Source organism: Cygnus atratus, chromosome 3 (assembly GCF_013377495.2).
Source record: "Cygnus atratus isolate AKBS03 ecotype Queensland, Australia chromosome 3, CAtr_DNAZoo_HiC_assembly, whole genome shotgun sequence".
NCBI lineage: Eukaryota > Metazoa > Chordata > Aves > Anseriformes > Anatidae > Cygnus > Cygnus atratus.
In genome coordinates this window covers 22,339,573-22,357,985 of record NC_066364.1, presented here as the reverse complement: position 1 = coordinate 22,357,985, position 18,413 = coordinate 22,339,573, and the positions used below count along the sequence as shown (strand labels likewise).

Below are 18,413 nucleotides of genomic sequence, written 5' to 3'. Positions count from 1 at the left end.
AAGCCAAGGGGACTGTGTGTGTAGCAAAGCAGGAATCATTTCTGAACATGTGTCTAACTGCAGTTCACTACATTTATTGATGGGACATTTGTTCTCAATGTTCTCAAGAGCGTGCTGGATTGGTTGTTGTTTTTTTGTTGTTTTTTTTTGGAGCAGGGGGCAGATTGGTTTGTTTACTTTTCAGAGGAGTGGGGGGTGGGGGAGTGGAAATGGAGTTTTACTGTGGGTTTATGCAATCTATCATTGCACATGGAAACTTCTGGCAGGAATTTGGCTTTTTGTTACTTGCAAGTCCCACCCTATTACATGTATTTATAATAAGATCATTGCACATTGCACAGCTCTGTAGCACAACTACCTTCCTAAAGCAAAACTCCTAAAAGCTCAGTTTGCCTTTGGAGAATACCAATTAGTTGGGGAATTATGTGGGGGAATACCTCAGCTACAGCTCATGTATACTATTTTGGTTGTCAAATGTAGTTACACGCAATATTTATTGGATTTTGTCTTGCTCTCAGGTTCTAAGAACTAACTTCTGATGGTGGTATTGGTCTAGGTTTTGCAAGCTGGCCAGGTTTAACTTCAGGCATTTTTTCACCATGTCTGTACACACTTACAGTGACATCCACTGTTTCCCCACCATATTTGTTCTTGACATGAATGCTAAATTTGCCTGAGTCTTCTGAGGTCACTCCCTTGATTGTTAAACTGGCATATTTTCCTTGTTCCAGTGAAACCACATAGTGCTCGTTAAGTTCAAGGGCCTTGTCATTCTTGAACCAAACCACTTCTGGGTCAGGGTTTCCAAACACAGTACAGGTCAGATTCAGAGTCTGATGGAGGGAAAAAAAAAAAGAAAAAAAAGAAAAAAAAAAAGAGAGAAATATTTTTAAGGATTTGGCAGATATGTTTAACAACAATATTCTCAGTATTGCTTTCAGGCATTTCTTATTCCTAGTTAATTAAAGTAAGACAGTTATCATGTTTCTGAGGACTGAAAAGTAGAGTTCCTAGTTTGTTTGTTGCTTTTTTTATTATTTTTTTTTTGATTCCTTTCAGTCTTTCTACCATCTTACCGGTGACTGTGAAGCAGTAATAGCCCCAGGGTAACAGATCCTGAAGATGGTAAGTTGGACTGTCAATGCAGTCCTGCCTGCAGGAAACTCCTGGCAACCCATTAGTTTGACATGATGTTCAGGCAATGATAGGTTTAAAAACATCCTTGAAGATTCCTTGTACGCACCAAGGAGAACTGAGCAAATCTTTTCTGACCTAGGCCTCCTGAGGTTATTGCTTGAGATGATAAAAAAAATCACTTAAAAAATAGTACATAACATGAATCATTGGTCGTTGATTCCAAATGCTGCTGACTCGTAAAATGGAAATATTTTATGAAGACTAAATAATTCATAAAGGTTGTAAAAGTGTTGCATGCATGTACAGTGTATTAATAGAAAATAGCTGAAAAGACCTAGTAGGCCATCCTGGAAGTTCATGTATTTTCCAAGAACTGAAAAAAGGCTGAAGAAGCCCACAAAATTCTGATGGTCATTCTTCCACATTTATATGGAGTTACCGCTAAACCTATTTTTATCACTGTATGTATATGTAGGTAAATTTTATGTATTTAGGTAAAATGATGATAGAATAGGTTTAAGAATCATTTGAGAAGGTGCATTGATAACTACCTACTTTGTTCACTTTTGCTTGAATCTCATTCTGCCCAGAATTCTGGCCTATATAATTTAAATCAGCATAATTTCCCATATGTGTTAAAAAATAAATACAAAAAAATGTATCGGAATGCTTCTTTATATTCCCTCCCTTCAATATTACCCTTCAGGTTCCACAGAATTCTAATCTAGAGGGAGGAGAGAAAGCCCATCTGTGCACACATGTGCATGTTTCTGTGCATTATTTTTCTTGAATTCTGATTAGATACGATATATAACTCAGTGGGGAAAAAAAAAGAAAAAAAAAACAGGCAGAAATTTTAAGTGATCAAAAGTACCGTACATTCCCAAGTAGAAGCAGTTCTGCATACTACATGCCTCCAAAATCAGAGAGGACCATTGAAGGAAGATTTACATGCTCTGGGTGCAACCTGGTGACAACCTAAGTGTGTGAGTACCCTTAAAGGAATGCCTTCATGTAGGATCTAAGGTTAACTAACGACTATGGGAACTAGCTTTACTATAAAATATTTAAAGGAGTAATGATGCAAAGATGAAAATAAAATGTTGGGAAATCAAACTAAATCTGATGGCAAACAGCAAGTTTAAATCTTACTGTCCTTTCTGTAGCTCAGGCAGCATTTCACAACTATTGCCTTCAAAAGTGATCTCATTTAAGAGCAATTAATAATTAATTCATTAATCAAGTCTTAATATGTTAATATTAAAAGCTTGCCAGAGAGCAGATATTTTCCACAGTCATTTTAAATCATTTGGGCCTGCTCTATTTACTAAATTATAGATGTGACCTAAAATCATTTATACCCTCTTAAGAATCACTAGTAAAACTTTGTCTTGTGTTCATACATTTGCACAGATAGACCATTCCATTGTATGGGGAAAATTCTCTATTCTGTGTGTGTGTGTGTGTGTGTGTACATGTGTGCATGTGTGTAGCTACTTCTCTCTTGTACTTACATGAATCTTGCATGGTAGCTGTTCATATTTAGTGTAGAAATGATTTTAAAATTTCACTTTCTTCTGATCCATTTTGTTTTGCTTGATTTCAGGAATCAGAGGTTTTCTGTTCACACATTCAGTTATTTAATCCTCACATGGTTAGGCCTCCTTTGAACCCTTCTACTTCTGGAAACTTGTTATGCGGCATTTCCCTGATTTGAGGTCATGCTTTTTAGGGCATGATTTTGTATGAGGAAACTGCAGCTAGTATGTACATGCAGTTGGGGTGGGATGACGTTGCCAGGCTCTTTCCTAACAGATTGTTTTAAGATGTTGGTCTTCAAGTGGTTTATACCTAACCTCCTAACAGATTAGCTCTCTTACTGTGAAGTGCTTTTGCCTACTACAGTAAGAAGGCACCTCATGTGAATACTCAATAGAGACAAAGGAAGGAATAGGCCAAGAAGGAAATCATGTCAGTTTTGTCCAAAGTTGGGTAGCTTTCAGTATCCAGTGCAAGGCTCACTTGATCCTCCAACCACTTTCTCTGGCAATAAGGACAATTTCCACATAGAACAACACAGCTGTAGTCTCTGAAGATGCACATCACACAAGAGACATAAACACCCTGATCAATATGTTCTCGATAGCCAGCAGATGGTATGAGTCACATTGGCTCACAAGCTAATCTGCTACAGTCAGAATAAAAGTCCATCTAGCTCTTTTAGAAGTCAAAAGAAACTACTTGAGAAAGCATACAAAAATGAGAATGAATACTGCTCCCTTCCTACTTTCCACAATTTGGTGGGTTATAAACTAGTTATAAGCATGAGCTGTATTGAGACAAATGTGTTTAATAGCCCATGCTAGACTTCTCTTCATGACATTGCCTGTTTTCTTTTTTGGACTCAAATCTATTTTGGCCTAAGGTACTAAGGAACAAATTAATTATGAAACACTTGAAAAACTACTTCCTTTCAATTGCAGTGACCATTAAATTAGGCACACCCTAGTTCTTGTGCCGTGAGAAGTGCTGGATAGTCATTTCCAAGTACCTCCTCTGCACCATGCACAATGCTGTAGATTTTTGTCCTTTCCCCCCGTTCTCTTTCAGAGATTTTTCTGTCTAGGCTGAGGAGACCTAGTTTCTCCCCATAGGGAAGGGCAGAGCACACAGTAGAAACAGGCTCGTTTCAGGAGAAAGCGGTGTGGAAAGGATGAAATGGATTTTTCTGGACTGAAGACTTGGGTGTCTGAAGCCTAGAATTCACCCCCAAGGATGGAGAGACTAAACCCCAGAGCTTTCTTGTACTAGTAAGTACTGATAGCAGCTCAGACTGCTATCAGTCTTTTCTCATCTTACTGTCTAGAGAATTTGGGCTCAGGTTGCATAAGATCCCACTCCACCATGACAAAAACCTCAGTGAGGGACACCTCCAGATGTGAAATTTCATCTCCACCAGACAAGCTGACCTAGGAGGGGACTCTGGGAATATTTACCAATTTTGACTTTGTTTAGTTATTACTAAATGGGTGTTTAGTTATTACTGATGTCAAAAAACCACATGTATTCACTGGCCTTCAATCTCTTGTAATTATACATTGAAGTGGAGCTATCTGCCAACATTTATGCAGAGGAAAGAGTTTAATCCATTGGACCAGGTAGGTTCTTTACCCTGCTTTGCTCTTACCACACATAAGGCTCTATGACTGGTCTGCTGGAGAATGGGACCTAGGTTTTCTTTGTTTTACACTGGGTCTCAGAGAGTGGCTGTCTCCTCCTCCTTCAGTTTCTACTACAGGGAAGGAGTGGACCCTTGACCTGTTCTGATCAGTACACAGAGCTGAAATCCAGCCCAGACTGGAGTATGCAGTTAACTCAGAGTCTCTACATAATCATCACAAAAGACTAGCACCAGGAGGCTGACCTTGCCTGCCTGAGAACTGAACTAGGCTGTGCCTCCCCTGACTATGTAGACAGCTTACGGTACACATTCTCACTTATGACTTGCATGTGCCTCAATTAAATAACCACCATTAGGTGGGTTAAATTCTCCTCCTTTTTCTCTCAGCTTCTGCAAAATCATCTGTATTCCTCCCCTTTCCACCATTAAAGCAAATATCTCACCAGTCAACTTGGCTAATTGACAAAAACAGTCCTTACCTTCCCGTCCATTATAGTAACAACATCAGGCAAGCCACCAATGACTTTACCACGATCTAGGAGTTAAAGAAAAAATATGTGGATTATGTGACGTTTAGAACTCAAAATGACTTATTTCTTCATGATTTTATAACTTAGTGACATATCAATCACAGCTGTAGTTGGGCTTATCTTAAAAACAAACAAACATCTGTAATGCTTGGTTAATGAAATGTAAAATAATACAATTTTTGAAATATTTTGTGTTATTTCCTATTTATGTATTTTATAATCTTCTCAGATTTTTAGCAGAGGTTGTGCTATGGAGTTCTAAACTGATACACTTAACATCCTTGAAGCTGCTTCCAAGCTTGACAGCTGGAGCTTTGAGCACCAAAGCAAAGAAGATGCTTTTAGCAACTTGGTGGTATCTAAGATTAGAGAAAAATCTATTTTGTTTGTGGGTAGAAACATCTTTTCATTATCAGGGAACTTAATATCAATGTACCAGAATTCATGCAGTCCCTAACAGCAACAAGCTTCCCCACTATCTCTCTCTTAGCATCCATTGTACTCCACAGTCATTAGCATGTTATTTTTTGCTCAATAGATAGATCCCAATATAATTATTTGCTTTCAGAGCCAACACCTCCTTGTGTGACACCCAGAAGCTCACACCTCACCAAAACTCTGCAGACAAAAACAGACAGAGGAGCATTGCAAAATGCGTAAAATGCACATCAAGTGCAAACCCACAAATGGTTACTATTTTTGCACTATTCCTCAGTAACAGGAGATTTCTGCAACTTCAGAACTCTGAAAGCTATTCCAACATATGATGATAGATGCCTTAAAGAGAATACTAGACTAGATTGTAGAACATCTTTGATAAAATGTAAAATAAACTTACTCTTCTCAGCAAAAGCAGCTGCCCTAAAATTGTTGAGGAGAGGAAGAGACATACATAATGTTATTAATAACATTATTAATAAATATTTTTTCTGTAAATTAAGATTGTTGCTATAGCATTAAAATGCAAAAATTGTAGCACTTACTTGAGTCTCTGGAATTCTGCATAGGCATCATCAAAAGCTGTAACAAAGCAGTTGACAGAGTTATTGTACGTGAACATCACTTACATATGGGGCTCAGTATAAGCATTTAAACACATACCCATACTAAAGCTGTTTTAAAAACATTGTTACACAGTACCAAAATGGAAAACCAAACCTCTGGAACCCAACGGTGCTAGTGGTAAAAACAGATTAGAGACTAAAAAGATCATACCAGTTATGCAACTAAATTGCATCTGGTTTTGACCAAAGGTTTTCCATTTTTACTACATTGCTCTGTTTACTCCTGATTAATTCTATCTAATCCATGAAGTGGATTTAATCCATAAATTATGGTCTTATAAATATACCTTGCCCGGACAGATCAAGTGTTCGTTTGAAGGATTCCTTGTCACCGAAGATTTCAAAGGTGTAGTTCCCTTTATCCTTTTCAGTGGGTTCAGTTATCTGCAGCCAGGCAAAATTCTCTCCACCTCCAATCTTCATCTTTTCACCAGAAGAAATCTTAGATTCCCTTGAATGAATAGAAATGGGTTTGAACATTATTTTCATGTATATTTTCTGTAGGAGACCACCTATAAAAAATTACAAAGGATAACACGCTATTTCTAAATTACAAATAAAATGCAGCTAATGAAAGCAATTTCACAGGAGATTCTTTTCTTTCTAGCATGGGTATGAAATAGAACAGGAACAAAAAATCTTTGCCTTCCATTAACTTCAAAAACTAATTAAGAAATCCATGGAAGACTTGCATATAATTTATTATCCTCATATCAAGTCAAAATATACCTTTGTTTGTTTGTTCATTTGTTGTTAAGAACAAGACAAGAAGCAAATGTTCTAATTGCAGATAATTAATAAACATGTCTTAAAAAAAAATGTAGCATTCAATTGACTTATCATCATTTCCTAAGTTAAGAATATACGAAATTCTCTGTTGATTCAGATTAGTGGTTCTTCTGGTCCATAATCTGTCCTGAATAATGGAAAAATGGAAATAGAAGAAGCTATTTAGGGAGAGCATGCAAACCAAGCTATTTTCAATGGTTTGCAAAGAAGTTTCTTCTTTCCCTCATAAACTAAAGACGTTTTTCTCTACTATCTTCCTCCCAAGCATCTTTAGCTGGATATTTATTTTCATATATATATATCAATATATATATATGCTCATATATATATATATGCTTGATATTAAAGTAATCATTTGCTTCTCTTTAATGAGTTAATTTATTTGCATAGACAGGGCTGATGTGGCTTCATAGCTTGTTTGACGAGGAAAAGGAATTTTTACTATTTCCCTTTCTGTAAGAGAACTACATAGAGTTCAATGTACCAGGGTATATACTTGGATGGAAACTGTTATTTATTACAACATACTACATTCCCCACCATGCCATGACTGGATAATGCATACTGGCTTTATGACTTATGTTTCCTGCAAAGCAGTATAGTTAATTCAAAGTTAATTCAAAGCAGTATAATTCAAAGTTAGCTGGAAATTTGCATGCTGTGTTTTGGGATATGCAGACAATAGTTAAAAAAATAAAAGGAATTATCTAACCTTTCTTTTCTCCAGGAGTAATTCTTTAAAATTCCATTTGAAAAAGCAAGAAGGTTTGGTGAGTCTGGAGGATGCTGGCTGGTTGGTTGGTTTCAGTCTTTGTTTTTGTTTTAGCTTTTAATAACAACTCTAGCTTCTAATCATAGTATTTAATGAAATAATTGAAATGTTATTTGTTCAAAATCTGTGTTTAATGATGTTCAGGATGATCAACATGTAAGGTTTACCACAAAATCTGGAATATTAGTATGTGGGGGAGGGAGGGAGACAGCAAATACAAATATGTATGCTGATTGTTTCCCTATTTGCCATGGAACATTCTCTAGTTTTACATTGCTAGGAAGTGGATGGTGGAATGGAACATCCCCTTTAAAACTCAAGAAGATACAGTAGAAGGCAAAGGCAAAAAGATATTTTTCTTCACCTTTTCTTCATACAAATATCACATTTACTGAAAGAAGGAGCAGAACCTGCTGAATACAAAGCTTGAATTATGAGTACAGCTGAGTACCCTTGTGGAAGCCTGCTTGAGCTCCCTGAACCTGATGATCACCGACACTTTTCTTACATTCCTAATTGACTAAGACAATGTGCAGCCAAACCAGCCTCTTCCTGTCCTGGTCAGAACACTTCACTGTGTGTCATCTTTGGAGGTCATCAAGGAATGTGAAAGTTAAAAAAATTTGAAGAGTTTTAAAATCCTTCAAAGCCCTACCTGCAGTTTCAAAAAATGAAGGCCTAACATAGCAAAGTATTTGAATATACATTTAACTGTAAATACACAGATATATAAAGAGTACCTCCAAAGGCTAACATTAATGCAACAGAAGAGACTGGAAAAGTATCTGGAATTTTCCAGCTCATTTCTAGTCATATTCTCAGCTCTGAGGGCTATTCTCAAAATATTCGGTACTTCTTGCCCCTCCTCCCTGTATCGTTGAATATATTTTCAAAGAAAATGAATAGAATTAAAATATTTGGGGTTATCTAAGACTATATATTGAAAACTGTTGTGTTGTTTGTTGTGGTTTTTTTGGGGGGGAGGTGTTGTTCGGTTCAGGATTTGCTTTCTTGGTACAGGCTAGTGAGAGCAGATGTTTGGTATTCACCTACTCCTGGAAGAGAAATTTCATCTATTTATAGAAAAGGGCAACCCTGAGCAGAAAAACTATGCTCCAATATTTTACTATCTTTGAACCAACTAGATATAGTGGAAGACAAACAGTCTGGTGTTGAATAAGAGGTTGAAATACTGTTGATTCTTCTTTTCTGGACATTACAACCAGGTATTGGACAAGCCTATTAATATTTCTTTTACCATATGTACTATGTGAAAAGGGAACATAAGATGCTGGAAAAAAAATCACTAAAGTGCTCCATTTCCTAAATGAATGCCACAGCATAATATATAGTAAATCTTAAAGACTATATTTTTCTCAAATAAATTTGAATGTACACATGAACTTGAAAAAATATTCTTACCTACCTGTGAGACCAGCTGACTTTCATTTCTTCATTGTAGTACTTCAAGAAACACTGAAGCCTTATTCCTTCTTCAGTGCAGAGTATCTTCAGTGGAGAAGCTGTCTTACCTACATAAAATAGAATATATGCAAATCAAACAGGATAATGGAATAAACAGAAAACAGTCAAATGGACTGTTTGCAATACCAGGACAAACGGAAATTCAAGATCTGATCCACTGTTCTCGAGTACCACAAAAAGACAGTGATTCATGCTTCTCAAAGATCTGCTGATTTACATCAGGTAAAAGGTTAGCATGAGTTTATGGTTTTATTGTCATATACAAGCATTATGACTGCTTTGTGAAGTAATAAGCTACTTATGTAATTACCATGAAATAATAGTACCATGATTTTATTTGCATACAAATTTAATTCCTGTACAACCCCTGTTCTTTCACTGGAATGACTCCCAGTTTCTTACTGTCAATAGGATCAAAATCTAGTTCTCTCTGTATCATAAGGCTCGCTTACTAATGGGAAGTATGAAGAAAATGACTGCTATATCATCGTCACAGTACCTAAACCAAATAAGCTAGGTGGAACAATTCTTTGTTCCCTTTTAATAGTGTCAATTAGCAAGGTTGAATGCCTGTTCAGAACCTTAATAACATGCCCATAAAGATATAAGCATCATGACTCCCATAGATTTCCCACTTACAATAAAAATTGTCTGCCTCAGGCTCAGATGACTTTAATAAAAAAAAAAAAAAAAAAAGACATGAAAATCCAAGAGAGACTTCGCTTACCACTGATTCTGCTCAATGCCAGAATTATATCATCATACACTGAGGAGAAAAAAAAATAAAAAGAAAGCATACGATCAAAGTTCAATCAGAATATAGCTTTGTTATGTTTAGTTTAATTAAAATGGTATGGGAAATCTTCACATCCTTAGGCAAAGAAAACCATTAAAATTGCAACAGGTATACAGGACAAATTGGAGACTGTCTGCGTACATTATATGAATTCTGTGCTGTGTTAATGAATATCTCTGCTGTATGCGGAGTCAGATGTGCTGTCAATTTTTTTCTCTTTGTATCCTTCATGCCAGAAACAATAGAAGGTCATTAAAACTTGATAGTTCACATACAAAGAAGAGTTAAGAGAAATAAAAATTACTGCATTTTTAGAGAAAACAGTTTTCACCTGCTCCCTGTAGGATGGCATTTGGCAAATGTAAACTTCTCAACAGCAGGAAGAAAACAGGTATCATATCAAGCTTTTGAAAGATGACAGAGCTGTTGGGTTTGTGGAAGGGGAGAACCTCAGACAAAAGGTCAGAAGACTAGGGCACTTTCTGTAGCACAAGTATCCTATTCAGTGTTACTGTGTAGGATGAAAAAGGGAGAGAATATCTGGTAACACGTAAAACCTTGTGTAGATGCCTATCATCAGTGCATTTTCAACTAGATCCTCTTATCTTTGTTTGCATTTATTTTCATTTGAATTCCAGTGAACGTTGAGCTCAAACTAACTTGCCTCATAGAATATGCAGTTTCAAGAGCCCAGTTCTTACTAAACTTCTCTGTTTATCAGGGTCAAATCAACCATTTAGGGGATCCACTGACTGGTTTAATACTGTAGTTCCTGTGGTTTTGCTGGTTAACATTTTCAAAGCCTCCTGGTTCCACAAGTTAGACATGATATTTTCTCAAAATAGGCATTTCACTGTCTACATTTCCAGCACAGGCTAGTTTTTCTGTAACTGAAGTATACATTCCAGAAGTAGGAAGGGACCTCGATCATAAGATGGAGAACTACAGTATCTTCTGTTCATTCCAGTGATCAGGATAATTGTTACTTGAAAATCCTACTCTGATGAGCTGCAAATTCAGTTGTGTATGATTTTTATTTCTCTACATTTACAACTGGATCTGTTCTTTCACACTTTCAAAATTACAGCTTTACCATTTTACAATCAAAATAACAGTCACCGAGACTTCCACCTCAATGTATTTGGCACTTTGAAGGTCCTGGTGCTGTTAGTTTTTTTGTAGACATTAAAACTTACCAAATCTGATGGAGGGAAAGAGCTCTTTACAAAAAAAAAAAAAATCCCACATAAAAGGGGAGTGTCTGATTAAATCTTACTTCTTGCCTGTGAAGGTATTAAAGAGTAACCATTACAAAGCCCAATGTCACCCCTACTAAACCGGTCATCTGCAGATCAGGCCCCTATAACATAAGAAAAGATCTGAAAAAGGACCCCAAATATGCGTGCTGACTTGCCATTTGCAAAGATAGATCTTGAACACCTCTTCAGAGAATGTACATTATTTCAGTGCAGTAAACGGAATGTTACCTTTTCCTGATAATTCAAGAGTAGATACATCATGACCTCTATCATCTGATAGTGTTGCCTTATAAACACCTTCATCTTTGCGAGACAACTACAAAGAAAGCACAGGATATTTACTGAACAACTTAATAAGAATATATTTGCTTAACCACTGCATGCATTCACAAGTTAAACAATACACATTCTACTGTGTTCTGGATAAATAATCTTACTAAACTATAAGTGGCTTGTGCATGCTTTCTTATGCAGCTATAGTTAGTCCCTAAGCCTAAAACATAATCTGATTTCAGTTCAATTGTCTTGAGAAGCTTTTTTTTTTTTCCTTTCTCTCTTTTCTCTTGTTCCATAGAGACAAATAGGATTGATTCTGGTCAATAGAAATTATAAGTAGCTTAGTAAGATGTAATAAAGGGTAACTTCAACCCACACAAATTTTAGAAATGCAGTTTTTCTTCAACTAAAACTATTACTTTTTGGAGTCACTATGTGTAGAGCATGACAATTGATATATATCCTTTAACTGTCCAAGTATCAACTAAGTGACTTTCATTCAAGTAGCAGCTGTAGTCAAATTATATATATACTAAGTAAATAATGCATTGATTACCCTTGGAGGGCTTACTTTCTAAAATCTAACACAGTGATACTGCTTTAAAGGCAGTAGCTTCTGTTTGGGTGATCTTATTTTATTTTATTTAAAAACATGACGGGAAATATCTAAATACTTACATTCAGGTTAGAGGTTGTTTAATTTAATCTTAGATTTATACAAGCTCACAAACAACTAAATAATGGAAAAAGAGTCATATATTTAAATGATAAGTAATGACAGCAATTCAAAACAAGCTGAAACTACCCTCCCCCAGAAAAGTCTACTCAAAAAAAATGAAGTGACTGGAAATTCAGTATCCTATTGCAAGTGAAATGAAGGGAGTAAATAATAAGAATATGAAGACAATAATTAAATAAAATAATTAAATGGAATGCACATTATTCTGAAAGCAGAAAGACTTGGTCCAGGGGAGGTTTTGGCACTTGAGAAAGAAAGCAACTTTTTAAGGTAAAGCTTCAGACACAAGTTAGGTTATTTTGTTTGCCTAAATATAAATCTTAGGAAGCCATATACCTCAAACCTATTTATTCTGGTAAATAAAACTGAGACAACTGTCAAATATGAGGTGCTTGAACAAATTGAAAAACTAAGAAGCAATAAGAAAAAAAAAAAAGAGTTCAACAAAGGATGCTGAAGCAACTTAAGCATAACCTGGCTGAGCTGATAACAAAAATATACACCTTTTTTCTAGCAGTAACAACTCACTAGCTAATTGAAAGGCAGCAAATACACCTTTTCTTAAAAATGGTTCATAGAAATCATGATAGCTGTTTTAGTGCTCTGCCTGGCAAATCTATAACACATCAAGCAGAACTGTCATTTCTAATCAGTAGGTGATACTGTACCCTGGGAATACGGAGGTGACATTCTCCCTTCTGCAGATCAGGGACCTCATCGACATCAATCCCAGAACCATCCTTATACCACTTGAAAACAGTCTCCTTCTTTGTGTTCGCAACCTGTCCAATAAAAAAGGCACATAAGCATGGCTATATCTTGATGAAATACATTGTAGTGTATGTAGTTACACAGGTATTTTCAGCATAAGAAGCCTTCTTTTTTTTTTTTTTTTTTTTTTAATATAATGTACATCAAATAGCTAAGTAGAAAAAAACAATTCCTACTCAGCAAAATCTTAGTCCTACTTAGTCCTACTCTGTGCTGTATTTTCAGCACAGAACTGGTCAGAAGAAGTCAACTCAGAGCTTAAGAGCACTATCAAATCCTTAAAGGCAATCCTGACAATCTCCTCCCTTAAAGGATTTTGCATCCTTGTTATACAGTTGTAGTTTGTCTAGAGATATCTATGAGAAGTATCTTTGAAATTACAGATGCTGAACTCTCCTTTATCGTTTTATGTTTGCCATGTGTCTCCACAGGCCTGCAACACATTCTAGGCCCTATCTTGGAGAACATTCAGCCAATTTGCAGATTCATCCTGGCCACCTAAGCAATGCCTTTCAGGGCCAAACCACAAAAAGCAACTGAAATTACTATTCTGAAAGCATTTTACTTTCCTTCAAAAAGACTTCAAAATTGTGAGCTGCACTAGAAATTCTTTTTTTACGCAACATTGTATCCTATGGGAAATACAAAAACTTCTACAAATGAAGTCTCTTTCAATACAAAGGAGCTTAACAAAATGTTGTAGATACAGAGAAAGTTCTTGAAAGACCAAATTTTGCTGTAATAGTAGCAGCTGGTCTGAGCAATGCATAAATAAACTACAGCTATACCTAAAGTACTGCTATAATTTTGAAATATAAATTGTCTAATAGTGACGCTTAAAATATTGCTGGATGAATGGTCTCAAAGTGTGAATTCAAAGAATTTAAAAGCCCAGATCTCCTTAGAAACTTTGGTAATATATTTTATTTTTCTTCCTTTCAGAAGCACTATGGTTTATTTGATATCACTATCCCCATACCCTTGCAGAAATCACAGAAATACAGTGGTATTTCTGTGCCTAGCCTGAATCCCCATCAACATGGCTTTGGTAGAAGGACAGGGCTGGCAAGATGTTTAATCCCCAGGCAGTGGCTTAAAAAAAAAAAAAAAAAAAAATCCTTAAAGAACTGAACAAATGGATACTGGGCAGCCCAGAAGTTAGTTTAGTTCTGAGTTCTGAAATAGTTTTCAAGTGGCTTGCTAGGAGGAAAATATATGCACCAATTTCTAACCCTTTCACATTAGAGGAGCCTTATTCTGTAGACGAACAGCTCTATGAAAGCTCTCTGTAGAGATGACCAGACAAATAGGAGAAGTTTCCCCACCACCACCACCTTTCTCCTGTGCTGATTCCTGGAAGCTCTCTAAATCCTGTTCACATTAATCACATATATTGCTGTTTAATAACTAGCATGGTTGCTATGTGTCTCTGACAGAGTATTTAGGATCACAACCTGGCCTAAAGCAATGTCTCGCCTGAAAAAAAAATGAGCAGCATTTTACATTTACCAGTAACTACAAAGTGGCTGTTCCTGTAGTCATATGACATGAGTGGCAATTTTATTTGAACAAAGCCCGAAGGAACAAGCCTTTAATGCTTTTCAACAATTTTTCATCAAAGACTGTTAGCACTCAATCTGACAATAAATAGACTGAGATTCAGACACATGCAGTTTGCAGTGCCGAAGTTATTTCATGTTGACATTTACTATGAAAAGTTACCTTTTTTACTGTTTAACCACACACCAAAAATCTTGCTTTTAACAAATACAGTACAAATAAAGGTCAAGGCTATGCAAGAGTGGGTAGCTTCTGAACATTCTGAAATTTAGAACTACTTGAAGAAAAATGATAGTAGATGCTGGCATGTAAAGAAAAATAAACATGCAATAAAAAGGAAACACCATCAAATTGTTATTGAGATGGACAAACATGTCCCCCTCGCATTCAGGGTCTAAAAAGTTCATCAGTACAGTTCATCAGCCTCAGCTATTATGGAATTAATGATTAAGTCAAACAAAAGTCAATCAGGTCCAATCCCATAGAATGGAAGTGGTACCTGAGTACATATGCTACATTTTATGTTCTATTACATAGCACAATCTATATTTGTTCATTATTATTGACAGCACAGGAAGGATATGGACCTATTAGAACAAGTCCAGAGGAGGGCCACGAAGATGATCAAAGGGCTGGAGCACCTCTCCTGTGAGGACAGGCTGAGAGAGTTGGGGTTGTTCAGCCTGGAAAAGAGAAGGCTCTGCGAAGACCTTATAGCGGCCTTCCAGTACCTAAAGGGGGCCTAAAGGAAATCTGGGGAGGGACTCTTTGTAAGGGAGTGTAGCAATAGGACACAGAGTAATGTCTTTAAACTAAAAGAGGGTAGATTTAGATTAGATAAAAGGAAAATAAATTCTTTACTGTGAGGGTGGTGAGGCACTGGAACAGGTTGCCCAGGGAAGCTGTGGATGCCCCATCCCTGGAGGTGTTCAAGGCCAGGTTAGATGGAGCTTTGAGCAACCTGGTCTGGTGGGAGGTGTCCCTGCCCATGGCAGGGGGGTTGGAAGTAGATGACCTTTAAGGTCCCTTCCAGTGCAAACCATTCTATGTAGAACCATACCTTACATATTTTACATATTTTTTTATATGTAGAACCATATAGTTACTGTTATAAATCTGGATCGTACCATCAGTTATCTGTCTTACACAAGCTACCAGTTTTTAAAGTCTTCTATTTTATGCCATAGTCTTTGAGAAATTTCTGGTCAAAAGTTCTCTCTTGCATGTCACATCACGTCCTTCACATTATTCCAGGCTCTTTCAAGAGGTAAGAACACCCACAAAGATTATTTTTGCACAAAGGCACTACAAAGAGGTTAGAAGAGACCTGGATCTAGGCAAGCCCAGTCTTCTCTACAGGAAGCCAAATGAGCAGTGTGAATATGAGCCACTCTGAAGGAAATGGTATGGCCTAGGAAGGCAACAATTGCTCCTGGGATACTTTTATTACTGAAGATAGAGCCCAGGTCAGCCACACCTCTGACTTGAATGTCAAGTACCTGAAATTAGTCAGACAAATCCAGGTTTTATTGTTCATCTTCTTCCTATGTATAAATACCAGTTAAACGGCCATAAAAAACAATGGCCTGAACCTAACAGCCAGTCACACACTAACAGTAACAAACATTATAAGGTCAAAGGCATAGTTAAAAGGATGAATTTGCAGACTGCCCACACCCTATATTGTATTTACATAAAATGTTCTGACCGAACAAATGAAAAGTACACTGGTAAAAAGCATATAATCAGCCTTTCAAAATTTCTGTGGTATAAACAGGCTCTACTGTCAAAGACAAGAAGGATAATTTCAGATTAATTTGTAGAGAATTAACACTAGTATAACTGGTTCAGCAACACTTAATTAATGAAAGGATAAGCAGAGTTCATGCCTGAGGCAAATGCACTATGAGATTATAAAATGCAGCAACTATGCAGCGCAGTACCAGCAAAGGTACTGTGTTAGCTAATGAGTCCTGAGCACTAAAATGGGGGCACGCAGAATGGCAGCTTCACCACCTAGGTCAGTTCTGCTGGGAATATATTGAGGTTAAAGGCCTCCTAATTAGTGAGCAGAGGAAAAAAAAAAAAAAAAAGGAAGAAAAAAAAAAGTGCATGTATATTACTCATAATGAATGATTCAAGTTAATCTAATTAAAAGTCAAAAACTTATTCAAAAGAATGAAGAAAATGAATACAGTAAAGTCTGTACAATAGGAAAAGGCAATGAAGAAGAGTTCAATGCTTGTTGAATTCAATTAACTTTGTTATTGAGACCTCTAATTAGTCATTCTAGAAAAGAGCAACAAAAATGAAAATATATCAGTTCAGAATGGCATATAAAGACCTTAATAGCAGAAGTTACTCTGAATTCTATGCACATATGCATTAGTTATGATTCCAAAGTCATTAGCCAAATATAATAAAAATCCTGCTCTATAACTTCAATTCTAAAAACTTTTATTGCATGTTTGGTTACAGTTGATTAAATAATGGACAATTTGTTAGAGGAAGTTCCAAATCAGAAAACTGTAAGGAAAGAGTTTGAACTGTGGCTATTGTTTGAGGAAGGAAGAAGGACCACTTAGGGCTGATTATTTTATTTAAATAATTTTTATGACTCGCGGTTATTATAAAAGATTAGATTATCTACATATTTCCAAAAATTGTTTTTTTCTTTTTTAATTTTTAAGACTACTCCTGTTCTACATTAAGGATTTGATCTTGTTTTTTCTTTCTTTTTTTTTTTTTTAATGAAGACTATTGCTGAAGAACAACAAGTCAGAAAGTTTGATTTAAAATTTGTCCAAATAAAAATATTTCAGTAGGAATTTTTCCATTGTAAAAACATCAAAATCTTTCCACACATTTTCCTACCTCAGCGACTAAGCAACAAATTCTAAAAATTATTTTAAGTATATTTCCTCACCTTACAAGCAAGTAGAACTTCACATTCTTCTGTAACTTCCCAATACAAAAACTCTGAGAAGTGAGGACCTAAGAAACAAAATAGTCTTAAAGCATATTTTCTAAAATGAAAGAAAGGATAACAGAGAGTTCTAGTGAAAGAAACAAAAAGGCTGATAATTACATTCTCACATGCCTACACCAGAATGATCAGAGAGCACTCCTGAACTACCCATGAACAAGAAGGAAAATCCTGCAGTAAGTATTCATTGTATTAACACAGGTGTCTAAAGTATAGATTAGAAACCTGAGGCATGTATCTATCGGTTTATAGGGTAAATCATGTAGCATTCCAAAATGTAAAACTGAGAAAAACAAGTAAGTTTACTAACTAAGTTTATGCCCAATTTCTAAGCAAGCATAGGAAAGAAACAGAATAGTTACAAACAAGATGAAGTGTTTAATGCAGGTGGAACTTGAGAATAAAAAACTGTATTCATATGCTCACCAAATTACACTTTCAAAGCAAAAAAACCATGCCAGACAGTTTTTGTCCAAATTAATTGAAGTTAAAAAATATATATTAATCATTACAAGCAGAACAGGAAATATCCCTGTTCCCTATTTAGGTTCCAAAGTCAATTATGTATGTCCTTCAGTAAATTTACTGATATACATACTCTTTGAAGTTATTGTGGTTACTCATATCAGTAAATTTTTGAGTATGTTTTAATGTCTGGAGGATCAGGGCCTATAATTGCAATACCCACACATAGGAGGCAGCAAAGTCCTAGACTTTCACTTAAATCATTGATTGTGAGTATATATACAGTATAATTTCTTCCCTAAATCTACTTTTATCTTAGACACTAAAACAAATGTATGTACATTTGGTACCTGAAATTTTGCCTGGACAGAAACCACAGGTTCAGGATTTTAATCTTCCTTTACTGATGTTTTGCTGTCAGCTCTTCTGTCAATTATAATGAATGGACAACTTGTGTGCTTAAAACTAAACATGCTGAAGTGTTTTGCTGGATTGGAGCCTACAGTAAGCATACTTCTCATGAATATTCAGCAAGAATAACCTCTTGTAGGGATTCCCACTTTATTTCTCTACTTAATGAAAATTCTGTCAAAAGTTGCAAGT

General features: G+C 36.0%; 1 protein-coding gene across 1 annotated transcript in view; it reads right to left on the bottom strand.

The window, feature by feature from the left end:
- Positions 1–521: 521 nt before the first annotated feature.
- MYOM2 (myomesin 2) overlaps positions 522–18,413 on the bottom strand; it is a 69,849-nt gene continuing 51,957 nt past the window's right edge. The window contains exons 27-36 of the mRNA XM_035542909.1: positions 17,286–17,353; positions 12,697–12,810; positions 11,242–11,329; positions 9,686–9,724; positions 8,900–9,005; positions 6,200–6,363; positions 5,832–5,868; positions 5,687–5,709; positions 4,798–4,853; positions 522–833 (exon numbers count right to left, since the gene is read on the bottom strand). Of these exons, the coding sequence (XP_035398802.1) occupies positions 522–833; positions 4,798–4,853; positions 5,687–5,709; positions 5,832–5,868; positions 6,200–6,363; positions 8,900–9,005; positions 9,686–9,724; positions 11,242–11,329; positions 12,697–12,810; positions 17,286–17,353 (1,007 nt within the window). The remainder of the gene's footprint in view (positions 834–4,797; positions 4,854–5,686; positions 5,710–5,831; positions 5,869–6,199; positions 6,364–8,899; positions 9,006–9,685; positions 9,725–11,241; positions 11,330–12,696; positions 12,811–17,285; positions 17,354–18,413) is intronic.